Raw genomic sequence first — 24,715 nt, forward strand, 5'->3', positions numbered from 1 at the left:
CAGGTTGGATTGCTCTAGGAATACTGGGTTGATTCACGACACAGAGAATTATAAACACAGTAAATCATGCTACTACTATTGATCAAAACCATATGGATAAATCATTAGACCCCCAAAAAGTTTTTTGACAGACTCAAGAACCCACTTCTATTATAAACTCTAAATAAAATTATATAAAAAATTTTTTCTACAAATAAAAATCAGATGTACACATTTGGAGAAATATTAATTATTCATGGGTAAACAGGGACAATATAATAAGAATGATAATTTTACCCAAATTCATCCAATTAAATTACGAAGTTTTTTAAAATGAATAATAAAAAAATAACAAAATTCATTTGGAAAAATAAAAAGTCAAGAATATCAAAGGAAATAATGAACAAATGTAAAAGAAAGAGGTTTAGAAGTACCATATCTTAAACTACTTTATAAGGCAGTAACTATCAAAACTATCTGATACTGGTTAAGAAATAGATCAGTGGAACAGAGTAGGCATACAGTTTATAACTGGAAATAAATATAATAACCTTATATTTCACAAATATAAAGACTTTAGATTTGGGGATAAGAACTCATTATTTGGAAAAACTTGCTGGGAAAACTGGAAAGCAGGCTGGCAAAAACTGGGCATATACTAATATCTTACACCATTTACCAAGATAAGGTCAAAATGGATACATGATCTAGATATAAAGAGATACTTTACAAGAAAATTAGAAGAATACAGAACACACTACTCCTGGACAGGCAAATAATTTATGGATAAAATAAGACATAGAGAACAGAGTTAAGCGTAAAATGGATCAATTTGATTACATTAAATAAAAAAAATTTGTGCAAAAAACCGTGGTCAAGATCAGAAGGAAAGCAGAAAATTGGGGGAAAATTTTTATAATCAGGTTATCAGATAAAGGTCTCATATCTAAAGTATATAAAGAATTTTGTCAAATCTCTAAGAAGATAAGTCATTCCTGCTTCTGGGAGACAAGATGGCAAAATAAACAGTAAATCACTGTATCTCTTCCATATTCACCTCCAAACAACCATAAAATTGCACCCCAAAAGCAACAGAATCAGTGGAAAGACTGGTTGGAGTGGTCTTTTAGCCAGGAACTCTTGGAGGATGAGTAAAAAATGGTCTATCTCACCTGGCAAAAGGGGAGCACATTCCTGGATAGGAAGTATCCCAGCAAGCCAGCAGCAAGCCCCCCTCTCAGTAAACTAGTGAGAAATTTTGAGCCGCAGTGTGGTGGAGTTGGCAAATGCCAGCACCAGCACCTCCCTACATGCCTTAGCAGAGCCTGGGGAACTGGCAGACTTCAGTTCTGAGAACAGCCAAATGATTTTGCACAACTCCAGGTGTGCAGGTGTCTTCCAACAGCCAGACATTCATGTGCTTTAAAATAGTTCCAGGTGGGTGGGATCTTCCTATGACTGGACTTTCACATGGTTTGGTATGATTTGGGGGAGGTAGGCATCCTCTAGTAACCAGACCTCCACATGCTTCAGTGTAGCCCCAGTGAAAATGCAGAAAAACCCCATCTGGTCTCAGCACACACCAGATACCTCCACTAGGACCCCAGATCAGTACCAGATAAGTTGCCAGACCCCTACAGCTTTCAGCAATGCCAGCCACCTCCTCATACCACCCCCTCAACAGAGGAGCAGACACCAAGGTTCCCCTTGGCCTTAGGGCAACATCAACACAGCACTATGTATATAGCCACTGGTACAAGAAGCCTGAGATCCTGGGAGCAGAGGTCAAATTTTTAAAAAGGATAAAAAAAACAACAAAAATCTGACCATAGAAAGTTATAGTGTCAGGGAAGACCAAGGCAGAAACTGTGAAGAGGACAAGTGTCAAAATACCTACAGACAAAACCTCAAAGAAAAATGGGAAGTGGTCCCAATCCCAGAAATAACTCACAGAAGAGATAAAAAAGGAGCTTAGAAATCATATATGAGAAGTAGAAAAAGATGGGGGAAAAAAGGGTGATTCAAGAGAATTATGAAAAATGACTCAACAGCTTGGAAAACCACTGAAGAAGTAGAATTGGCAGAATGGAAAAGGAAAAAAATCCACTGAAGAAAATAACTCTTAAATAGTACAATTGATCAAATGGAAAAGAAAGCATTAAAAGAAAGTAACTGAAGAAAATAATATCTTAAAAGTTAGAGTAAGGCGAGTGGAAGCTAATGACTCTATGAGACATCATGAAGCAATCAAATTCAAAATAATTAAAAATGGAAGAAAATGTTAAGTACCCTATGGGAAAAACAACTAATCTGGAAAATATCAGAATCATTGGACTATCTGACAGCCATAATCAAAAGGAGGACTTGGACAGCATCTGTCAAGAAATTATCAAGGAAAATGGCCTTGATGTCCTGGAACTAGAGGGCAAAATAGACACTGAAAGTATCTATTGATCATCTCAAGAAAGAGATCCCAAAATACAAACTCCAAGAACATGGTAACCAAATTTCAAAACTATCAGGTCAAGGAAAAAATACTGCAAGTGGACAGAAAGAAACAATTCAAATATCAGGGAGTCACATCATCATCATCAGTCACAGTAGAACTTGGCAGCTGCAACATTAAAGGATCAGAAGTCATGGAAATGATATTCTACAGGGCAAAGGAGCTAGGACTACAAACAAGAATCACTTACATGGCAAGGTTAAGCCTAATATATCAAGGGAAAAAATGGTTATTCAATGAAATAGAAGGATTTCAAGCCTTCATAAGGAAGACCAGAACCAAACCAAAAATTTGATCTCCAATATCAAGAGCCAATAGAAGTATAAACAGGCAAAAAGGGAAAGGAAAACATAAATGATTCAATAAACCTAAACTGCTTGCATCCCTACATGGGAAGATGATACTTGTAACTCAAATATTGAGTCACTAACAGTATAGATAGAAGGAATATATACAGACATATGGTGGGTATAAGGTGAATTTGAGGGAATAACATAAAAAAATTAAGGGATGAGAAATAGGAGTATAATGGGTGCAGAAGGAAGGGAGAGGTGAAATGGGAATAAATTATCTCACATGAAGAGGTGAGAAAGAACTATTACAGTGAAGGGCAAGATGGGAGTGGGAGCTACGGGCATTGCTTGAACCTTACTCTCATGATTATTGGCTCAAAGAAGGAATAATAGACACAATCAGATGACTATAGAAATCTATATTATCTGACAGGGAAGTAGAAAGTGAGGAGATCAATAAAGTGGGAAGGTGGAACTGACAGAAGGGAGGCACACAGAGGTGGTAGGAAGTAGACAGAAGCAAAACACTGCTGATGTGGGAAAGGGTGAAAAGACAGGACAAACAGGAAGAACAGGATAGAAAGAAATACACAGGTAGCAATCATAATTATGAATATGAATGGGATGAACTTTCCCATACAACAGAAGTGGATAGCAGAAAGGTTCAATATGTTACATTAATATTATTTATTATTATATTATGTTATGTTATAAAAATATCAATATATTATCAATAGCAGAAACCTTCAATATATCGCTTACAAGAAATATACTTAAGCAGATACACACACACAGTAATAGCAAGGAGCTGGAGTAGAATCTGTTATGCTTCAGCTGAAGTAAAAAAAGCAGGGGTGGCAATTTTGATTTTAGATCAAGCAAAAATAGATCTAATTAAAAGACGTAAGGAAGGAAACTACATCTCGCTAAATGGTACCATAGACAATGAAACAATCAAATTAGAAGAGCAAGCAGTAGTCTACCTGTCAGTTCTATAGGGAGGGAAAGAATTCATGACCAAACAAGAGATAAAGAGTGTTATGAAATGTAGAATAGATAATTTTGAGCATAGTAAACTGAAAATCATTTGCACAAAGATAATACAACCATGATCAGAAAGAAAGAGGAAAGGTGGTAAATAATCTTTAGAGCAAGTGTATCTGATGAAGGCTTCATTTCTCAAATACATAGGGAACTGAATCAAATTTATAATACAAGTCATTCCCCAACTGATAAATGATCAATGGATATGAAGATGCAGTTTTCAGATGAAGAAATCAAAGCTATCTATAAGCATATGCAAAAGGGCTCTAAATAACTTTTCATTAGAGAAATGAAAATTAAAACAACTCTGAAATACCACCTCACACTAGTCAGATTGGCTAATATGACAAGAAAGGAAAATGATCTTTGTTGGAGGGGATGTGGGAAAATTGGGACACTAATGCATCGTTGATAGAGTTGAGAACTGATCCAATCATTCTGGAGAGCAATTTGGAACTATGCCTAAGGGAAAACCAAACTGTGCATATCCTTTAGTCCTGGGTCTGTATCCCAAAGAGATCATAAAAAGATCACCCTATTTGTGGTGCAAAATATTAAAAACTGAGGTGATGCCCATCAGTTGGGGAATGGCTGAACAAGCTGTGGTATATGAATGAAATGGAATGGAATGCTATTGTGCAATAAGAAATGATGAACCGGCACATCTCAGAAAAACCTGGGAAGACTTACACAAACTGATGAAAATTGAAATGAGCAGAACCAAGGAAACACTGTAAAATTCAGCAACATCGTGTGGTGATCAACTATGAATGAAGGCTTTTCTCACCAACACAATGATCCAAGACAAGTAAATGGAACACAAAGGAAAATGTTATCCATATGCAGATAAAGAACTGATGGAATCTGAATTCAGATTGAAGCATATTTTTTTACTTATTTTATTCTTTGTCATGTTTTTTTCTTTTGATGTTTGTTCTTCCACAATCATGATGAATATGAAAATATATTTTACATGATAACATATGTCTACACTATATCAAACTACCTACCATGGGAGTGAGTGAGAAAAACTTGAAATTCAAAATCAAATAAAAAGAATGCTAAAAATTATCTTGATAAATTATCTTGATATGTAATTGTGGGGAAAATAAAATATTTTAAAAAGAACATGAGTCATTCTCCAATTTATAATTGGTCAAAGGATATGAATAGGCAATTTTTTTGAAGAAAAAGTCAGAACAATTTATAGCCATATGAAGTAATGCTCTAAATCATTATTGATTAATGAGATGTAAATTAAAACAACCTTAAGATATTATTTTGCACTTACCAGATTAGCTAAAATGATAGAAGAGAAGAGTGACAAATATTGGAGGGAATGTAGAAAAATTAGGACACTATTCATTATTGGTGGAATTGTGAGCTGATCCAACTGTTTTGGCAGGCAATCTGGAATTATGCCCAAAGAGTTATTAAACTACCTATATTGTGGTGCCCTTTGGCACCACAATAGCACCACCTGGTCTGTTTCCAAAGATCATTAGAGAAAAGGAAAAGGACCTATATGTTCTAAAATATTTCTAGCAGCTCTCTTCATGGTTGTACAGAACTGGAAATTGCAGGCATGCCCGTCAAATGTGGAATGGCTGAATATACTGTGTTACATGATTGTGATGAAATACTACTGCACTATAAGAAATAATAAGCTCAATGATTTTAGAAAAACATGGAAAGATGTGCATGAAATAATGAATAGTGAAAGAAGCAGAACAAAGAGAACACTGTAAACAGTAACAACAATATTGTTTTAAGAATGACTGAGCAAATAAATTATTTTCAATATTATAAATACCCAAACTAATATAAAGGACATATAAAAAAGACATTATCTGAATCCAGAGAAATAACTGATAGATAGAAATATGAATATACATATATATATACATATACGTTTGTGTCTAGTGATAGGCATTTCTGAGGGAAGGAGTAAAAAAATAAATTTACATGATAGTTTTGAAAGAAATAGCAAATTGTACCTTGTAGATTAACAATTGCCATCATCTTTTTTATCATACTATGTTGTGGAAATGCTTGTTTTGCTCCATAAATTAAAAATAAAAATTTAAAAACGTTTTTAAAAAATCTAGAAAGCATACGAAAAAAATTTGCTTAGTACAGCAAATGTTGTTTTAGTCATGTTTGACTCTTCCTGATTCTATTTGACATTTTCTTGACAAAGATACTGGAGTGGTTTGCCCTTTCCTTCTTCAGTTCATTTAACACAAGAGGAAACTGAGGCAAGCATGGTTAAAGTTAGTAAGTGTCTGAGGTCAGATTTGAATTCAGGAAGATCAGTCTTCCTGACCTTACTCTATACACTCTGCCACCTAGCATCCCCATAGTATAGCAAATAAATCTAACAAAATACATTCCATCTTAATCTAAGAGCAAACATATGGAATGGAGAAATGTTAGAGGGTCTTCCAAGAAAAGATGGAAGGAAGCTTTATTGAGTACACTCTATGTGCCAGACAAAATACTAAGAGGTTTACAAATATCTCATTTGATCTTCAAAACAACCTAGGGACTAAGTACTATTATTATTATTATTGTCATTTTACAGTTGAGGAAACTGAGATAGTCAGTAATTAAGTAACTTAGCCATGGACATAGTAAGTGTCTCAGAGTTTATTTGAACTTGTCTTCTTGACTCTAACCCCACTGCTCTATCCTTTGAACCACCTATCTGCCTCTAATAGCAAAGATACTCATACTCAAAATGCTAGTTAAGCTAAAAATGCTAGTTGTTAAGACTAGGAAGAGATATCGAGGGAATAAGTAAAGCCAAAGAGAAAAGAAAATGAGTACTTTTTGGCAATAATACGATTTATTTGAGAAAACCCTAAATAGTTGATCAAAAATAATAGAAATAACAAATCTAGCAATGCTAAAAGATATAATATAAATTCATATAAATCATGAAAATTCTGGCATATTATAAACATAACCCAGTGGGAAGAGAAATTCTATTCAAAATATAGAAAATATAAACTATTTGGGAGTGCATCCGTTAAGATGTATATAGGAACCATATATACCCAAATATAAAATACTCTTCAGAAATAAATACAGACCTAAATAATTTGAGAAACATTAATTGCTCACAGGTAGGATCAGCCAATTAGAACAAAAAATGAAAAGAACACTACCTAAATTAACTTACTTATTCAAACTACAAAAGGCATAGTTTAGAGAGTTAGAAAAATAATAATGAAATTCATGAAGAGAAAGAAAAGCTTAAGAATCTCAAGAGTAATATTGAAAAAAATGGGGAAGAACAGGAATTTTTCACTATCAGATCTCAATTTACTATATAGGAGTAATTGTTGAGACCATTTGATATTGATTTTTAAAAAAGAGGTAAAATATTGGAACACAATAGATGCACAACATGTGTGTTGGTCCTTCATTGCCGAAGAAGACCATGCCATCAGAGAAATAATGATATGACTTGCACTTGAATTTGAGTGAGGGAGGGCTGTACAGGTCACCAGCCTCACTTTTTCTCCAGAGTCATCTGAATCCAGTGACTAGATATTCATCAGGATGACTGGAGATGACCCAGGATGAGGCAACTGGGGTTACGTGACTTGCCCAAGGTCACACAGCTAGTGAGTGTCAAGTGTCTGAGGGGAGATGCTGACTCCTACACTGGTGCTCTATCCACTGCACCACCTAGCTGCCCTGGTGGTGCACAACATACAGAAGCAAACAGTAAACACTGTGTTATTAAGGCAGGTATTTTTCTGATAAAAACTGCACAGTAGTCTGTAAGAAATTATATTTAGACCAAGACCAAGGTCCATATGAACACATGATCTAGATTTAAAAGGTCATACCGTAAACAAATTAGAGGTGACGAGTTAAAGTAGCACATTCTTATAATCTCTACTTATAATCTCTACTACCTGGGGATGATGAGGCTGGTGAATTGCTTGATGCAGGAATTCTTAAGTGCAGTGGTATAAACCAATTGGATGTCCACACTAAGTTTGGAATGATGAGTTGGGGATCAATCAGGTTGTCTAAAGAATGGGCTAATTGGTCCAGCTTAGAAACGGAACTGATTAAAGCTCCTGTGCTAATTAGAGGTAAAATTGGGCCTGTACTTCTAGCCTGGTTGAGAAAGGGAAATTAAGTCTCAAAAAATAATAAAAATAAACAAACTGGAGGAACAAGGAAGAAATTACCTTCAGATCTATTAAGAAGGGGAAAATTTGCAACTAATATGTGATAGGATTATATAAGATAACATGAATAATTTTCATTATATAAAATTAAAATGTTTTGCATAAAGAAATCTAATGTAGTTAAAATTAAAACGGAAGCAGGCAAATGGGAAAAATCATTGCAGTAAATTTCTCTATTAAAGGTCTCATATTCAGGATATTATAAGAAACAGATTCAAGTTATTACTTAAGAACTATTCTAATTATTACTAAAAACTATTCTAAAATAGATAAATGATTAAAGTATGTGAGAAGGCTTTTTTCAAAGGAAGAAATCCAAGCTATCAAAAACTGTATAAAACAAAACTGTTCCTAGAGACTTGAGTTCAAATCTGACCTCAGAAACTTACTAGCTATGTGACCTTGGGCAAGTCACTTAACCCTGTTTGCATCACTTCCTCATCTGTAAAATGAGCTAAAAAAGGAAATGGCAAACCGTTCCAATATCTTTGTCAAGAAAACTCCAAATTGATCATGAAGAGTAGGACATGATCAAAATCACTAAAAAACAACAAAAAATTAAATACACTTTGAGGTTTTATCTCATATCTATCTGACTGCCTAAGATTACAAAAAAAAATATTGGAAGGGCTGTAGAAAAACAAGAACACTAGTACACATTTGGTAGAGCCATGAATTTTGGAAATATGCTACCAAAGTTTCTCAGTTTTCTGTATTCTTTTACCCAGATATACCACTACTATTCCATATATGTATACACACACACATACACATGGAATACACATATATATGTTTATATAGCTATAGACAGTTTATGTGTGTGTGTGTGTGTCTATAGACCCTGGCCATTCCATATATGTATACACACACACATACACATGGAATACACATATATATGTTTATATAGCTATAGACAGTTTATGTGTGTGTGTGTGTATGTGTGTGTGTGTGTGTGTGTCTATAGACCCTGGCCTTCTGTGAGGAGACACAGTTGCTTGAATGGGGACCCAGCTAGCTGGGTAACTCAGCTCTTCCTCTCCTGTATGTCTCCCCCTCACCTTCCTTCTACTCTCCAAAGGAAGGTGAATTTGGATGGCCAGAAGATTCCCAGTTAACTTGGGTTTTACTGGCTAGATTCCTTTGCCTTTTCCTTTCCTTTCCTTTCCTTTCCTTTCCTTTCCTTTCCTTTCCTTTCCTTTCCTTTCCTTTCCTTTCCTTTCCTTTCCTTTCCTTTCCTTTCCTTTCCTTTCCTTTCCTTTCCTTTCCTTTCCTTTCCTTTCCTTTCCTTTCCTTTCCTTTCCTTTCCTTCCCTTCCCTTCCCTTCCCTTCCCTTCCCTTCCCTTCCCTTCCCTTCCCTTCCCTTCCCTTCCCTTCCCTTCCCTTCCCTTCCCTTCCCTTCCCTTCCCTTCCCTTCCCTTTCCTTTCCTTCCCTTCCCTTCCCTTTCCTTTCCTTTCCTTTCCTTCCCTTCCCTTTCCTTTCCTTTCCTTTCCTTTCCTTTCCTTTCCTTTCCTTTCCTTTCCTTTCCTTTCCTTTCCTTTCCTTTCCTTTCCTTTCCTTTCCTTTCCTTTCCTTTCCTTTCCTTTCCTTTCCTTTCCTTTCCTTTCCTTTCCTTTCCTTTCCTTTCCTTTCCTTTCTCAAATAGTAAGGCCTATTCACTGAATGAGCATTACCTCACCCTAAGTGAGTTTCTGAATAGACCTTGGCTTAAAAGGGCCAAGGTCTCCCATTGCATCCTGGGTCATCTCCAGTCATCCTGATGAATGTCTGGTCACTGAATTCAGATGGCTCTGCAGGAGAAGTGAGGCTGGTGACCTGCACAGCCCTCCCTCGCTCAAAATAAAGTCAAGTACAAGTCATGTCATCCTTTCTCTGATGTCATGGTCTTCTTCAGCAACGAAGGATGAACACAACAACAGATACACATATATAAGATCATTCTACATTAAAAAAGAATATAAACTAAGAATGTATCCTCCTTTTGAAAAAGATTAAACAAATCATGGTATATGAATATAATGGAATATTATTGTTCCATAAGAAATGATGAAAAGCACAGTTGTAGAGGAGACAGGGACAATCCCTTATGAATTGATGTAGATAGAGGTGAGAAGAATGAGAACAATTTATATATTGAAAACATTACTGAGAAAAAGAACTTTGAAAGGCTACAAAACTCTGATCAATGCAATGATAAAGCATGAGTACAGAAGACTGACGATAAAACAGCAACTGCCAGAGAGGTTATGAAGTTAAAATTCAGAGAGATATATATTTTGCGGGGCATGGTCAATACAGAAATTTGTTTTGCTGATGTCAATTTTCTTTCTTTCCTTCCTTTCTTCTTTCTTTTATTCATTCTTTCTTTCTTGTTCAATCGGGGAGAGTGGGAGGAATAGATTATAAGTACATGTAAAATAAATAAATACATTAATTTTTCTAAAGTAAAACTACGGTCTTTTCCAAAAAATCAGGAGCAAAGCATCATTTTTATTAGATATAATTCTAGAAATGCTAGCTTTAACCATACAGGAAAATAATATAGTAAATATATGAAAAGAAGGGGAAAAGCTATCACTAGATAGACAGTCTATCAGGAGAATCTAAACAAGTCAACTAAAATTAATTAAAATAATATAAAGCAACAATTATCAAAATTTTTGGCTTTGGTTTAAAAATAGAGATGTCAGTCAGTGAAATAGATTAAGCTTACAACAGACTGAAGTAAACAAACACAGAATAATAATGTTTGATAAACCCAAAGAGTCTAATTCCTCAGGTTTGGACTCATTATTTGTTAACTGCTAGGAAAGCTGAAAAGTAGTCTGGTAGAATTTTTGTGAGAGCAACATCCCATATAAAATACCAAGGTAATCTCCAATTTAATACAAGACTTAGATAAGAATGATATTAGAATTAGAGGAGAAAGGCAGTGACAAGGTCAGTAAAAGAACTTATCTTTACAAAAAATATTCATAGCCACTTTGCTGTTCAGTTGTTTCAGTCCTACTCTTTGTGAATTTATTTGGGATTTCTTTTGGCAAAGATACTGGAGTAGTTTGCTACTTTCTTCTCCAGCTCATTTTACAGATGAAGGAAACTGAGGTAAACAGCCAGGATTAAATCACACAGGTAGTAAGTTTTGAGGCCACGTCTGAACTCAGGAAGATGAGTCTTCATGACTCTAGGCCCAGCACTTTGTGCACTATGACTCCACCTAGTATTAATGGCAAAAAGATAAACTGTAAATGACTTACATGTATAACATAGATTACAGGATTACAGATCTGGAGCTGGAAGAGAATTTGGACTCAAACTCGTGCAATCTCTTTGTTTTACAGATGAGGAAACTGAGAGCCTGCTAACACAGGCAGTAAAGCATCTAGCAATTAAACTATAGTTTAATTAGAACTGAACACAATCTTGCATATTCTATCATGTTGAGAACTTGTGATTTTAACAGTGTGGTAGTTTTCTTTACCTAGGCAGATCATGACATTTTTATAATTTACAAAATTAAGAGAGTTGCCAGACACTCAGAGAGGTTAATATGGCATATTAATATGTTGAAATATTGATAAATGTGGAACACTTAAGGAAAGGTTCAAAGAGCTTTTACTTAATAAAACATAGCAAAATCAGTACTATCAAAACTATATACATATTCATGAAAGGAAAGAAGGAAAAGGAAAGAAAAAAGAAAGGAAAATGGAGAAAGGAGAGGAAAGGTGAATGGAGACAGAAGAAAGGAAAGGAGAGGAGAGGATAGAAGACAAGAGAAAGAAGAAAACATATCCAAAATCCATGGAACTCCATGAATTTGAAAGGGGCCACAGAACAAAAACATTTTCTTTGCTTTTGTTGTTTCTTAATTATTTTGGTTCTGTCTTTCCAAAGGTTAAAGATTTGTGGGTTAAGATTCATGTTTATTGTTTTTGTAGATGATTACGTTCATAATTTTTAAAAAGTCATTTAACTGTTTGTGGCAACTGAATTGATGAATTATATTTGTGTCAGGATAGTGACAGTCATTACAGGGACACATACATCATACTAGGTATGGAAACATACCTAGTAAATACACTAAGTTTTCCTAGTGAAAACCAAATATGAAAACTGTACGACCCTACAGCTCTGCCATGTGACTTGTTCTCCTTCCTTCTCAGGTCCACATCCACAGAACTCAGTAACTACAGTATGACAGACTAGCCTCAAATACCAGTCCAGAGTTTCTGGGTCTCCTTGTTTTTATTTTTTAAATGTTATCTATAAATAGCACCAAAGTGGAAGAACAGCAGTTAATACCTCCCTTTCCCCTCTCCTCTTCTACTGTTTAGATTTTTGACTGGAAGAACACTGAATTTTACTGAAGTCTTCTTTGACCATCTTATATAACAGTGGTCTTTTCTTTTTCTGCTTGTACTATCTGTTTCATTCATTAGCATTAGCAAGTTGGTTAAATTTTTAAAAAATTTATGCATTTTTATGAACTAATCATAATAATCATTTTACTGGATAAAGTTGGTACTGTTACTCTGCCATTCCATAGTTTTGCTAATGCCAATATCCAATAATACACTTCTTGATTTAATAGCTAATATGATGCCTGTACTTTTCTGAACTCTTTCCTTGTGAATACATACTATCTCAGGACCAATGGAAATTGTTACCAGAAAGGATTAACTTTCATTTCTGTTGCAGTTTGATAGTTGTGAGGCGACAAATATTGCCATAAGTTATCTTTTTGTGTTATTTTATTTCCCCTTTTAGATTCTAATCTCGAAAAAATTGGAAACTCCTGTCTCCTTGGGAATAAAGAACCTGTCATATTCCTCTTTACTCTGCCCCTCCCACTCCACAAAACAGTACCTAGAATAGCGCATCAATTATAACAGATGTTCAATAAAAATTTGGCGATGGACTGAATATAGTTATTCTCACCTTAACTATCCTCATCCTAAGGTGAACCTAGCTATCCGCAGTGATAGAGCTAGTTGTATTGATAACAAGTTCGCATGCACTTATGGTTTACTTTCCAACTATACAATGTATTCTCTTTAGCCAGAGTAAAGACCCTCAAAACACACTAACCTAGGGTGCTATTTAATGGACTGCTTTTGGGCATGGAGGAAATTTCTCTCAGAAGGGACCTCAGAGTATATCTAGTTCAACTCACAAAGTAATCCCTTCTATAATACTTCCAGCTACAATATCCCTCATGAACTCAGACATCATTCAGAGAACTGTGAACAAAACTTCAGTACTTTACCCTGTAGACTGAGTGTGACCCAACAGGTAGGTGGTGAGACTGGATTTAGCTGTTATGTGTATTTCTGTACCTTTACCACAGCAGGCACAGGGATGGGTGAGCTCAATGGGCCATTCACCTGCTTCATGTTGTCTGATTGATTGATGAAGTGTGATACTGCTTCATTTCTATCATTTTCAGATGCAGAAATATGATCCTGAAATAAAATTTAATTTTATTAGTGGGGAGGAAGAAATATGATGACATGTAATTGCTAAAACACAGCTCCTACTTCCAGTTCTGCTAATCTAATCCTAATTCTCATATTTTTCCCCTAACGGGTATACACTTGACTGAAAGCTGTTGTACTCAAATGGATATAAAGGAATTTGGAGACACTGAAGCTGCAGGATAAGAGAAGGGGAAAACACTAATTAGAGGAAAGGTAGTATTAGTATAAAGGAGGCACATGTTTGTTTATGTGTTTTTGTGCATGTGTGACTGACTATGAAGAGGGAAGGCTGGTTTGTGGCTTAAAGTTGAGTAGTGGAAATGAACTGTTCTCATATGTTTGTTTGAATGTTCTTTTCTGATTCTGCATACTTTGGAAAGAACCAATACCTACATGAAATGGGTTATAGTGTAATGAAGGGGAAAGAAAAATCCTTCCACCCTGCCATCCTCCTGGCCAACCTCTGGAATAAAGAGGATGACGCTGGGGGCTCCTCAGAATTTGCTACAAGTGGTTGAAAGAACTTTTATCTCTTGCCATTGCTTCTCTATGTCACAAGACCTCCTATCTAACTACTCCTTCCAGTTATGAAATCATGAAGATGCCTTATTTTGGGTAGACAATATATTCTGGTATTTGCATGTCTTCCTATTCCCTTCCTTGGCCCTTATATGATTCCTTAAATCATTTAATATTCATTCATGAGTTTGTTAATAACTTTGGGTTTGCAGGAAATTATTCTCCTTTCAACAGTAAAAAAAAAAATGCTTACTTAAAAATAAAAGTCTGCAGAACAGGTATCCCCAAAGAGAAATAGGTAATAGCTTATTTCTTTTGGTGAATGAATAAAAGTGGTTAGTTATGGAAACAAAATGCTTGGCTCAAATTTTCTTTATACTTTAATATTGGCTACTGTTAAGTTTGAGTTTGTCCTCTGTGGGTTGTTTATTTCATCCTAGGTATTATTCCTGTAATTTTGGTGGCTGCTACTATGAGAATGATGGTATTTTGGGTTATGCTTATGTGAAAAAAATTGGTTCTGTTTTCCCTTTGAGTGTATAATCAAGAAAGAAAGGGAATAGTACATATATGTGTCATTATAAATGCTGCTTAATCTCTAGTTTTTAAATGGATTAAAAGTTAAGTAAAAGTATAAAAAGTGACTGTGACTCATAGTATGTATTTTTAAGGTTATCTTTTGTTTAGTTATTTCTCATGCTTGCTTTAACTGTAATAAGTTAGTGCCACACACACAGACACACACACATATACAAGTCAAATACATTCTTGTACTTGATTGAAATTTTGATGCCACTTAATCTTGTCTTTGTTTACATGGGAGAAGTCACTGTACAATTTTCTTTTAGATCTGCTTCTTTTCTTCTGCTTTAGGACATTCAAATTTTCCCATATTTTTTGAATTTTTATAATATAAATGATACTCATCATTCCTTAATGTTACTGATAGGTTATTGTAATCTCATGTAACATTATAAAATGGATAATAATTATTGCCAATTGTTGGGAAAAGTTTGTTTCCATTTTTTTGCTATTAAAAATAGTATCATTGTAAATATATATTAAGTACATGTATTAAAGCTTAAATTATTCCACATCTCTTGGGACATATACACACATACACACACACACATATACACACATGTACATATGTGTATACACATCTACATTCATACACACATATATGTATATGGATAAAATAAATGGAACTTTTTTGCAATCAATTATTTCTATGGTGTATTGACTCAGTAGTATGATTAAGTGTAGACAAAATAGTTGGGATGAAGAATTTTATATTGTTCTTACAAATTTCTTTGTTTTCCAAAGTAACTAGACCAATTCACTTCTCCATCAGAAGAACATTAGTTGTACTTTTATCAGAGGTGTTTAATACAAACATTCCTTCTCTCAACTTCCCCCCCCCCAATTATTCTAGCTAGATTGGTTTTATTTGTGGGTAAGTCATACATGCAGTGCCTCCCGTGTGGAACCCCTTCTTCTTGTGTAGTTAGGCTTGATCACCACATCCCGTCTTCACATTGGCAGCACTAGGCTTCTAGAGAGGGACTACTACCAGATGACTACCCTCAAATTTTCTCAGGTTCCTAGGGCTAACCCTGTTGTGGAGAAATGCATTCCTCCTGCTCACCACTGTATCTGTGGAGTACCCAATGGTATGCTTCTATTTAACAGCTATTCTCAATGAGGACACATTAGATCTTAACAATGAAGTATGAATGGTAATCATCACCATCACAGTTACTCATATAAAGGAAATACAGAAACAACAAATACATTATAGTCCACATAAAAAACTCTATCATACTCTTACAAAAATATATTTAGTATCTGTAGTGAAAAGTAGGCACACCCTTACAGAAACCTGGCAAAGAAAAACAAGAGTGGGCACACACAGAAACCTGTCAGGGAAGAATAAAAATGAGGAAAGCCTATGTAATCAGGATAACTCCCAATATATCTGGCTTATATGTAGTTGTTTTCACATTTTTTCTCTCATTAAAATGAACTCCTTGAGACTCTCCATCCTCAGTGCTTAGCACAATGACTGACATATAGTAAGTGTATAATAAATACTTGTTGACTAGCTGAATAATACTGGAATTATAAACCTGTTTCCTCTATCTGCCTCAGTAACCATTCATAAAATTTTTTGATGAATGAGACTTGTTTTGAATAGGTGCTTTTACTGCTGAGCTGAATTGATTCACAATGAACTTGACTAATATTTCATTGGCTAAATTATCTCAGTTGAACTAGCCAAGATGCTGAGCAACTTTTTTGATTCTTTTTTTCCAAGTTGTTTCTCTGTTCTCTTGGATTTAATTTATCAACAGCATTCATCATTTCTAGTTTCAGACTTAGCTGATGCCTTCAGCTAAGATAGCGTCTGCTCTTTTAGGAAAATACAACATCCCTTATCCTAAAGTTGGCAGAAGCATTCTGTCTCCGTTCACTTGAAGGACACTTCTTCATCTCCACCTAACAATGAGGAGCAATGCAAAGAGATATCAATGGAATTAAAATTGATCATTACAGGTTCTTCTTTTACTTCTCAGCAGAATGTCATAAGAAAAAAAAGAATATATTCTCACTGTTCTCATATCAAAAGCCTCATTCTGTACCTACAGTCTACCACCCCTCTACCACGAGGTGTATATTTCATTATCTGAATGAAGGTTGAATTGTAGATTCTCTGAGTGAAGACTGGTCATTGTAGCCTTCTCTCCTCAGCAGAAGCTAGTAACAGAGAGAGCACAGTTATTGTTATTGTTAACTTCTCTTCCACTTTTTCACCCTCTCCTCCTCCTCCTTTCTTCTTTCTCTTTCAATAGCCCTCAGTCATAATCCCTGAATTACTTGGGACTTAAATAAAATAAAACTGTAAAATAAAACTGAAGTCCCTAGAACTGAAGTGACTTGTCTCAGGTCACAAACGCAATGTCAGAAGTAAGATTTGGATCCATTTTTTCTTACTCAAAATTAAGTGCTCTTGTCATTTATACAATGATACTTCAAATTCATTGAACCTGGGTTTGACCTATGCCCATATCCCTTAAGATGAAGGGCTCCTCATGAAAACTGCAGAAAACTTGCTTTGGAGGCAGGAAAACTAGTGTAAATGTGTGGGCATTCTTGAAGGCTTGCAATGTGGATGAAAGGAGCCTCATTCCTTTTGCTGCCATAGTTGAACCTGCCTGCATCTTTTAATCTGTCTAATTGGGGATTAGTCACTCTCTATTTCCTGTCTAGTCTAGATTTGAAGGACTTGTTCAATCATAGCAGGAATAAAATGCATTAAGCCAGGGAGAAGCACCTGAGGATTCCCTTCCCTTCCCTTTAGGCTCTATGGCTCCAAAGAATGGCCCTGGAGTTTTAGCCATATTTTATTTGTCCTCTTCAGTTCTAGCTTCAGGGAGTTACGTACTGGGCATGGGAGCTCAAGCCAAGGAGACGTTGAAGTCCAGAATTCCAGGACAGGTGTTGCAACCAATGCATTCATTAGAAAAGGCCAGGAGAAAGCAAGGTGATTGAAGGATGTAAAGAAGATTCTCTTTTACCAACTATTACTCAATATCTTTCCACATGCTAGTTATTTCACATAACTATGATTGCTTCACCCCTACATTTCTCTATGACTTTCACTTCTCTAGTCCTCTTTATGGAAATAGTACAAAAACATTAAATTATTTCCAGAGGTAAATAGAAAGAGTGCTCCTGGGTTTGAATTCATACTGCTAACTATGGACAAGTCACCTCAACTTTCTGTGTTATTTGCTTTCTTCATGTGCATCATAGGGATAATATTTCCCCTAACTACTTCAAAGGGGAATATAAGAAAGTTAACCTAAAAGCTGTTCACTTTTAAGTGCTTTATAAATATGATAAAAATATGTTTTTATCCATTTAAGAGTGTGGAGTCAAGGATCCATGGGGTCTTTTGTCACCATCAAATTGGTCTGTGGTATGAGAAAAATTAGCTGTTTTAAATCACATTAAAAGAAATGTCAAAAAGACTGAAAATGGATTTTCTGACAACTTTTTTCAGCTGAGAGAGATTTTGGAGTATTTTTCCTTATAGTAAAGAAAGTACCATGATTTGGGAACTTGGATTTTGTTCATTTACCTGAGTTGTTTCTGATGGGACAGATGAAGAGGCCTCTATGGCTTTTGTGTCAGGTGGGAAACTATTAGAACCCTGTGAGTCTTCATTGCGTGTGTGTTCTGGAGAAAGTTCATCATTACTGCTGTCCTCATCGAAGGCAAAAGCATCTGTTGATTTGGAGATGCCTACATGGTTACCTATTAGAGAAAACATGAGAACTATTTGACCATTTACCAAATGAAGATGGTTCTTATTCTTACAAATTTTAACCAGCTCCTTATATGTCTCAGAAATCATATCTTTATCAGATAACCTTGCTACCAAATTTTTCCCTAGTTACTTTAATGAATTTGTTTGTGGAAAAAATCATTTTAATTTTATGTAATCGAAACTGTCAATTTTATTTTCTGTGATTCTTTCTATTCCTTGTTTTTTTATAAATCAACCAAACACCAAATATTTATTAATTATGTACTATGGACCAGGCACTATATTATGTGCTATTAAAAAAAGATAAAAGATGATTTCTGCTCTCATAAAGCTTACAATTCAATGAGGGAGACAACATGCAAACAAATATGTACAAAGTAATCTACATACAAGATAAAAAAATAATTACAGAGTGCAGACATTAGAACTAAGAGAAATTGGGAAAGCCTTCCAGTAAAAGATAAGATTTAAAGTTAGGAAGGTCAGTAATTGTTCATGAATTCTTCACACAGATCTAAAAGGTAAGCTCCTCCACTTAGTTTATAATTTGGCCATTTATATCTAATCCACATAGCCATTAAGAACTCTTATTTGGTAGATGGTGTGGCATGCTGGTCTAAGCTTAATTTCTGACAGATAGCTTTCAAGTTTTCCTAACAGTTTTTATCAAATATTGAGTTTTCCCCCAATAGCCAAGATTTTTGAGTTTATTGAAGAGAAGGATATAAGGTTAATTTTATTTCTGCATATTGTATAACAAATCTGTTCCACTGATCAACCACTCAGTTTTTCAGACAATATCAAATAATGTTATGATTATAGCTTTATTGCATAGTTTGAGATAACTGACACCCTTTTTTCATTATTTCCCTTTATTCCTGAAAGTGAATTTTCTTATATTTTAGCTCTATAATTTAATGGATTTGTATATTGATTGGTATGTAATTGAAAGAGTAAATTAATCTAGATGACTGTCACTTTTATTATATTTACATAGCCTTAACCAGAGAAATTAAGTATTTTTAAATATTTAGGTCTGTATTTCTGTGAATAACACTTTATAGTTATTATTTAAAGATTTCCACCATGTATAAATTCTGAATTGTGAGTGGATTTTTTTCTCTTCCTTCTGGATTTTGTTGTTAATATATAGATATGTTGGTGATTTGTGTGTATTTTATGTCCTACAACTTTGCTCAATTTATTTCAATAAATTTAAGTTGACTCTCTAGGGTTCTACAAGTTAGAGATGTCAAACCTGCAACATGTGGGTCACATGCTTTCCAACAACATTTCTAAATTCCTCTTAATAAGCCAAACTGCAGGGGGCAGAGCCAATATGGTGGAGAAGAAGCAGAGACTTCCTAGAGTTCTCCCCCCAAGCCCAGCAACATACCTGTAAAAAATGACTCTAAACAAATTCTGGAGCTGCAGAACCCACAGATTGATGGAGTGAAGCAAATCTGTAGCCCAAGAGAGCCTGGAAGGTTGATGAGAAACATCTATCATGCCACACTGGGAGCAGAGTGCAGTCCAGCATGGGCCATGCCATCACAGACAGGACCTGAGCAGGCCTGGGAGAAGGTACACTGAATCTCTAGCACCTGAGGCAGTTTTCAGACTTCACAACCCCAAAATACGAAGAACAAATTGGAAAGTCAGTGGAAAAAACCTGTAGGACCAGTGTGAGAGAGTAGAGTGATCCAGTTCCAGTCCCAAGGCAGCAGAGATGATAGAGGAGCCCATGGCAGCCTTAGCAGCAGCAGAGGCAGTGGCAGTGGTTGTTTCTGGAACTCTAGTCTCAAAGATTGTTGGGGTGGGGGGTGGATCGAGTGACTGACAGTACACAGCCCCCCTCCACACTGGATGCAGAGAACTACCTTGACAAAGAGCACAAAAGTCAAGTAAATGGCTAGGGAAATGAGCAAAAACCAGAAAAAGAATCAGGGTATAGAATCTTACTTTAGTGACAAGAAAGAACAAAATATACAAACAGAAGACAACAAAGTCAAAGCTCCTACATCCAAAGCCTCCAAATAAAATATGAATTGGTCTCAGGCCATGGAAGAGCTCAAAAAGGATTTTGAAAATCAAGTAAGAGAAGTAGAGGAGAAATTGGGAAGAGAAATGAGAGAGATGCAAGAAAATCATAAAAACTGAGTCAATTGCTTGCTAAAGGATACCCCCAAAATACTGAAGAAAATAACAATTTAAATATAGACTAACCCAAAAGGGCAAAGGAGATCCAAAAAGTCCATGAGAAGAAGAATGCTTTAAAAAACAGAATTGACCAGATGGAAAAGGAGGTGCAAAAGCTCGCTGAAGAAAATAATTCCTTAAAGATTAAAATAGAAGCTAATGACTTCATGAAAAGTCAAGAAATTATAAAGCCAAAGGAATGAAAAAAAGGCAGACAATGTAAAATATATCATTGGACAAACAACTGACCTGAAAATAAATCTAGGAGAGATAATTTAAAAATTATAGGACTACTTGAAAGCCATGATCAAAAACAGAGCCTAGACATCATCTTTCAAGAAATTATCAAGGAAAACTGCCCTGATATTCTAAAACCAGAAGGCAAAATACGTATTGAAAGAACCCACCAATTACCTCCTGAAAGAGATCCCAAATGGAGAACTCCTAGGAATATTGTAGCCAAATTCCAGAGTTCCCAGGTCAAGGAGAAAATATTGCTAGGAGCAAGAAAGAAACAATTTGAGTATTATAGAAACACAATCAGGATAACACAAGATCTAGCATCTTCTACATTAAGGAATCAGAAGGCTGGGAATATGATATTCCAGAGTTCAAAGGAGCTAGGATTTAAACCAAGAATCACATATCCAGCAAAACTGAGTATAATACTTCAGGGGGGTAAATGGAACTTCAATGAAACAGAGGACTTTCAAGCATTCTTGATGAAAAGACAAGAGATGAATAGAAAATTTGACTTTCAAACACAAGAATCAAGAGAAGCATAAAAAAGTAAGCAGGAAAGAGAGATCATAAAGGACTTATCAAAGTTGAACTGTTTGCATTCCTACATGGAAAAATAAAACTTGTAACTCTTGAGATTTTTCTCAGCATTAGAGTAGTTGGAGGGATTATATATTTATAGACAGAGGGCACAGGGTGAGTTGAATATGAAGGGATGATAGCTAAAGAAAATAAAATTAAAGGTTGAGAGACAAATATGTTGAGAGAAGGAGAAATGGAGAAAGAGAATAGGGCAAATTATCTGTCACATAACAGAGGCCAAGAAAAGCTTTGTCAATGGAGGGGAAGAAGAGGGAGGTACAAGGGAAAGAGTGAACTTTATTCTCATCACATTTGGCTTAAAGAGAGAATAACATGCACAATCAATTTGGTCCACAACCAGCTATAAAAATTCATTTTCAAGGTAATAATATCTCACTCCTGTATACTGCTTATATTCAGATACATATTCTTATTTGGTTGTCACAACAACAACCCTGTAAGGTAAGTAGCACAGGTAGTTTTACTTAATTTTTACTTAATTTTTATCATGAGACTTAGTAAGATTTAAGGGAAATGTCCCTGGTCACACAGCTAGCAAGTGGTGGAGCTAGGGATAGAATCCAGGTTTTCTAACTTCTCATCTTTTTCCCACTATAAACACAGCCTATGCATATTTCATTACATTTTCTATATTCTAACAAAAGTGTTCTAATGCAAAACAGACTAATTAACGGTAGAGTGTAGATGAAGAATGACAGAAAATTCTAAAGATGGGAGATATTTATATATGTATATAAATATGTACATATAGGAGAGACCTATCTACATATATGTATCTGTTACATCATATTTTATGTTGAGATTCTGCTTTTATAATAAGACTAAAACATGAAAGCTATCAAACTTAAATTTTTAAATGGCAAAAAAGTGGCATCATGAAAAAATTCATTCAGGTAATTGATGAAGTTTTCTAAATCACAAATGTCATTGTGATTCCTATTTTCTCCATTTGGATTCTGTTTCTGTCTGTATCTCTCCTTCCAATTTGAGAATACTCCATGGTTTAATGGGTACAGAGAACCTCCTTCGTGGAAGGCACTTCAAATACCATTAAATGTGGAGGTTGGAGTGTATGTGGAATGGGACTGACAAGCTACATTTGAGTACAGCAATGCCCATATATGTCCATCAGATTTTTATTGCTAAATCTCATCTGGTTTATTGTCTAACTCCACAGTACAAAATGTGCTGAATACACATAACTATTCTAACTGTGTTCCAGACATCATTCTTCTGTCACTAAAGGAATTTAAGTATTATCAAGAAGTTTTCCAGTTCAGTATTCTGCAATCAAGCTGACAATCACTCTTGACTTCTGCATTATATAGACAAGACAAAGAAGCTTTTACTCAAGTGACTGTAAATTCAGTGATGAGGTAGGAGTAACAAAACAGAATGTTTTACTGTTTTCTTGTAATCTCTGCCCAGGGTCATTATTGGTATCTCTTTGGCCTCTTAGATAGATAGGTGTCAAGTGGGGAAATAAGAGCACTAAATACTTCTCTGCTCTTTGACTTTTGGCTCCATTTTTCATTCTGCTAATTTTCTAAAAAAAATACTGCCTATTAGGACTAGCCCTTAGGTTTCCAGCCTCCCATTTTTGTACCTTTTCTAATCATGACCTTTAGATATCTTTTCCTTCTGCTTCACTGAGAAATGTCCTAGTGACCCTTTGACCATCTTCCAGCTTATCAATATCCTTTTTAAACTGTGATAACCAATACTAAGTACAATAGTCCAGATGAGGTCTGATGTTACTAATGCAACTTCAGTGCAACCCAAGAGCACATTAGCTTTTTTGACTGCCACATTGCACTACTGACTCATATTCAATTAGCAATTCACTGAAATCAGAACTTTTTCTGAACAACTTCTGTCTATTCATACCCCCTCTATTTCACATTTGTGAAACTGATTTCTTTTGTACCCAAACTAAGCACTTTACACTTATTTCTACTGAATTTTATTGGATTAGATTCAGCTCAATGCTCTAGCCTACTAAGACCTTTACAGATCCTGACTCAACCTTCCCTTATGCTAGCTAATCATCTCAGATTTGTGTCACCTGTAAATTTGATGTGTGTCATCTAACCCTTTATCCAAATCATTGATAAAAGTATTTAAGTGTAAGCTTAGATAGGTTTGTGAGGTACTCCAATGGAGATGACTTTCCACATTAAATTGATTGTTGATGCTATTAACAATGACTCTTTGAATTCAACCATCCAACCAGTTCTGAATAAATCTGATTATATTACTATCTAATCCATATCTCACCATCTTTTCCCAAAACAACATCATGAGATACTTTATCAAAAACTTTGCTGAAAATCTAGGTGAGCTATAACTAGCTCATTCCCCCTTATCTGCTAGTTCATTAATCTTAGCAAAAAGGAAATAAGATGAGCCTGGCATTACCTGTTCCTGATGAAGCCACCTTGGATTTTTATAACCATGGTTTCCTTTTCTAGATGTTAACCAACTTTTTGTTAAAGATAATTTCTATAATTTTCTGAAGAATCCAAGTCAAGCTTACTGCTTTGTAATCTTCAGGTTCTGAATTCTTCCATTTTTCTAAAATCAGGAAATTTGCCTTTATTTGATCTCTCCTGTGCCTTGTCTTCTCTCTGTCTCTTGGTGATTTCATAAATTCCCAGTGGTTTAATTGTTTATTCTATTAGTATTACTCTTAGATATAACCAGTTTTCTTTCTCCAAAATTCAAGTCCTATAAGGAGGGCTGCTGGACATTTCCTGCTGGATATGCCATATACATCTCAAACACAAGAAGTCCAGAATAGAATTCAACATCCTTTTCCTTCAATCACCTCTCCAACCTTCTCCCTAATTCTGTCAAGGGCATTATCATCATTCTTCTGTTTATCCAGGTTCACAAAACAGGAGCCATCTTCAACTCCTCATTCTTGCTCATTTCTTCATATTCAATCAGCTATTGAATCTTGTTGGTCTGCCATCTCAACATCTCTTTCATCTGTTTGCTTCTTTACTCATACCACAATCTCCCTAGTTCATGGACTCGTTTCTCACCTAGACTTTGCAGTACTCTCCTAATTGGTATCTCTGCATCTAGCCTCTCTTATTTCCTATTTATCCTCCACACAATGTCCAAAGTGACATTCCTAAAGCCTAATTCTAACCACAGTATTTTCTGTTTAAGAATCTTCATTGGATGGTTCCTCATTGCTTCTAGGATAAAACAAAATTCTTTGATTTGTCATTTAAAGGCCTTCACATGCCAACTCCAACCTACCCTTTTTTTTCCAGTTTACTTGCAGCACTTTTATTTTTTC

At 35.3% G+C, this 24,715-nt stretch overlaps 1 protein-coding gene across 23 annotated transcripts in view; it reads right to left on the reverse strand.

Moving 5' to 3' along the window:
• MYOCD (myocardin) overlaps positions 1-24,715 on the reverse strand; it is a 167,189-nt gene that overhangs the window by 24,934 nt on the left and 117,540 nt on the right. For 22 of the 23 annotated variants that reach the window (XM_072645054.1, XM_072645047.1, XM_072645056.1 and 19 more), the window contains 2 exons: positions 18,175-18,350; positions 13,371-13,496 (listed from right to left, as the gene is read on the reverse strand). In XM_072645054.1, coding sequence (XP_072501155.1) covers positions 13,371-13,496; positions 18,175-18,350 — 302 coding nt within the window. The remainder of the gene's footprint in view (positions 1-13,370; positions 13,497-18,174; positions 18,351-24,715) is intronic. The other variant, XM_072645035.1, reaches the window with a different exon arrangement.

This window comes from Notamacropus eugenii, chromosome 2, assembly GCF_028372415.1.
Source record: "Notamacropus eugenii isolate mMacEug1 chromosome 2, mMacEug1.pri_v2, whole genome shotgun sequence".
Lineage (NCBI taxonomy): Eukaryota > Metazoa > Chordata > Mammalia > Diprotodontia > Macropodidae > Notamacropus > Notamacropus eugenii.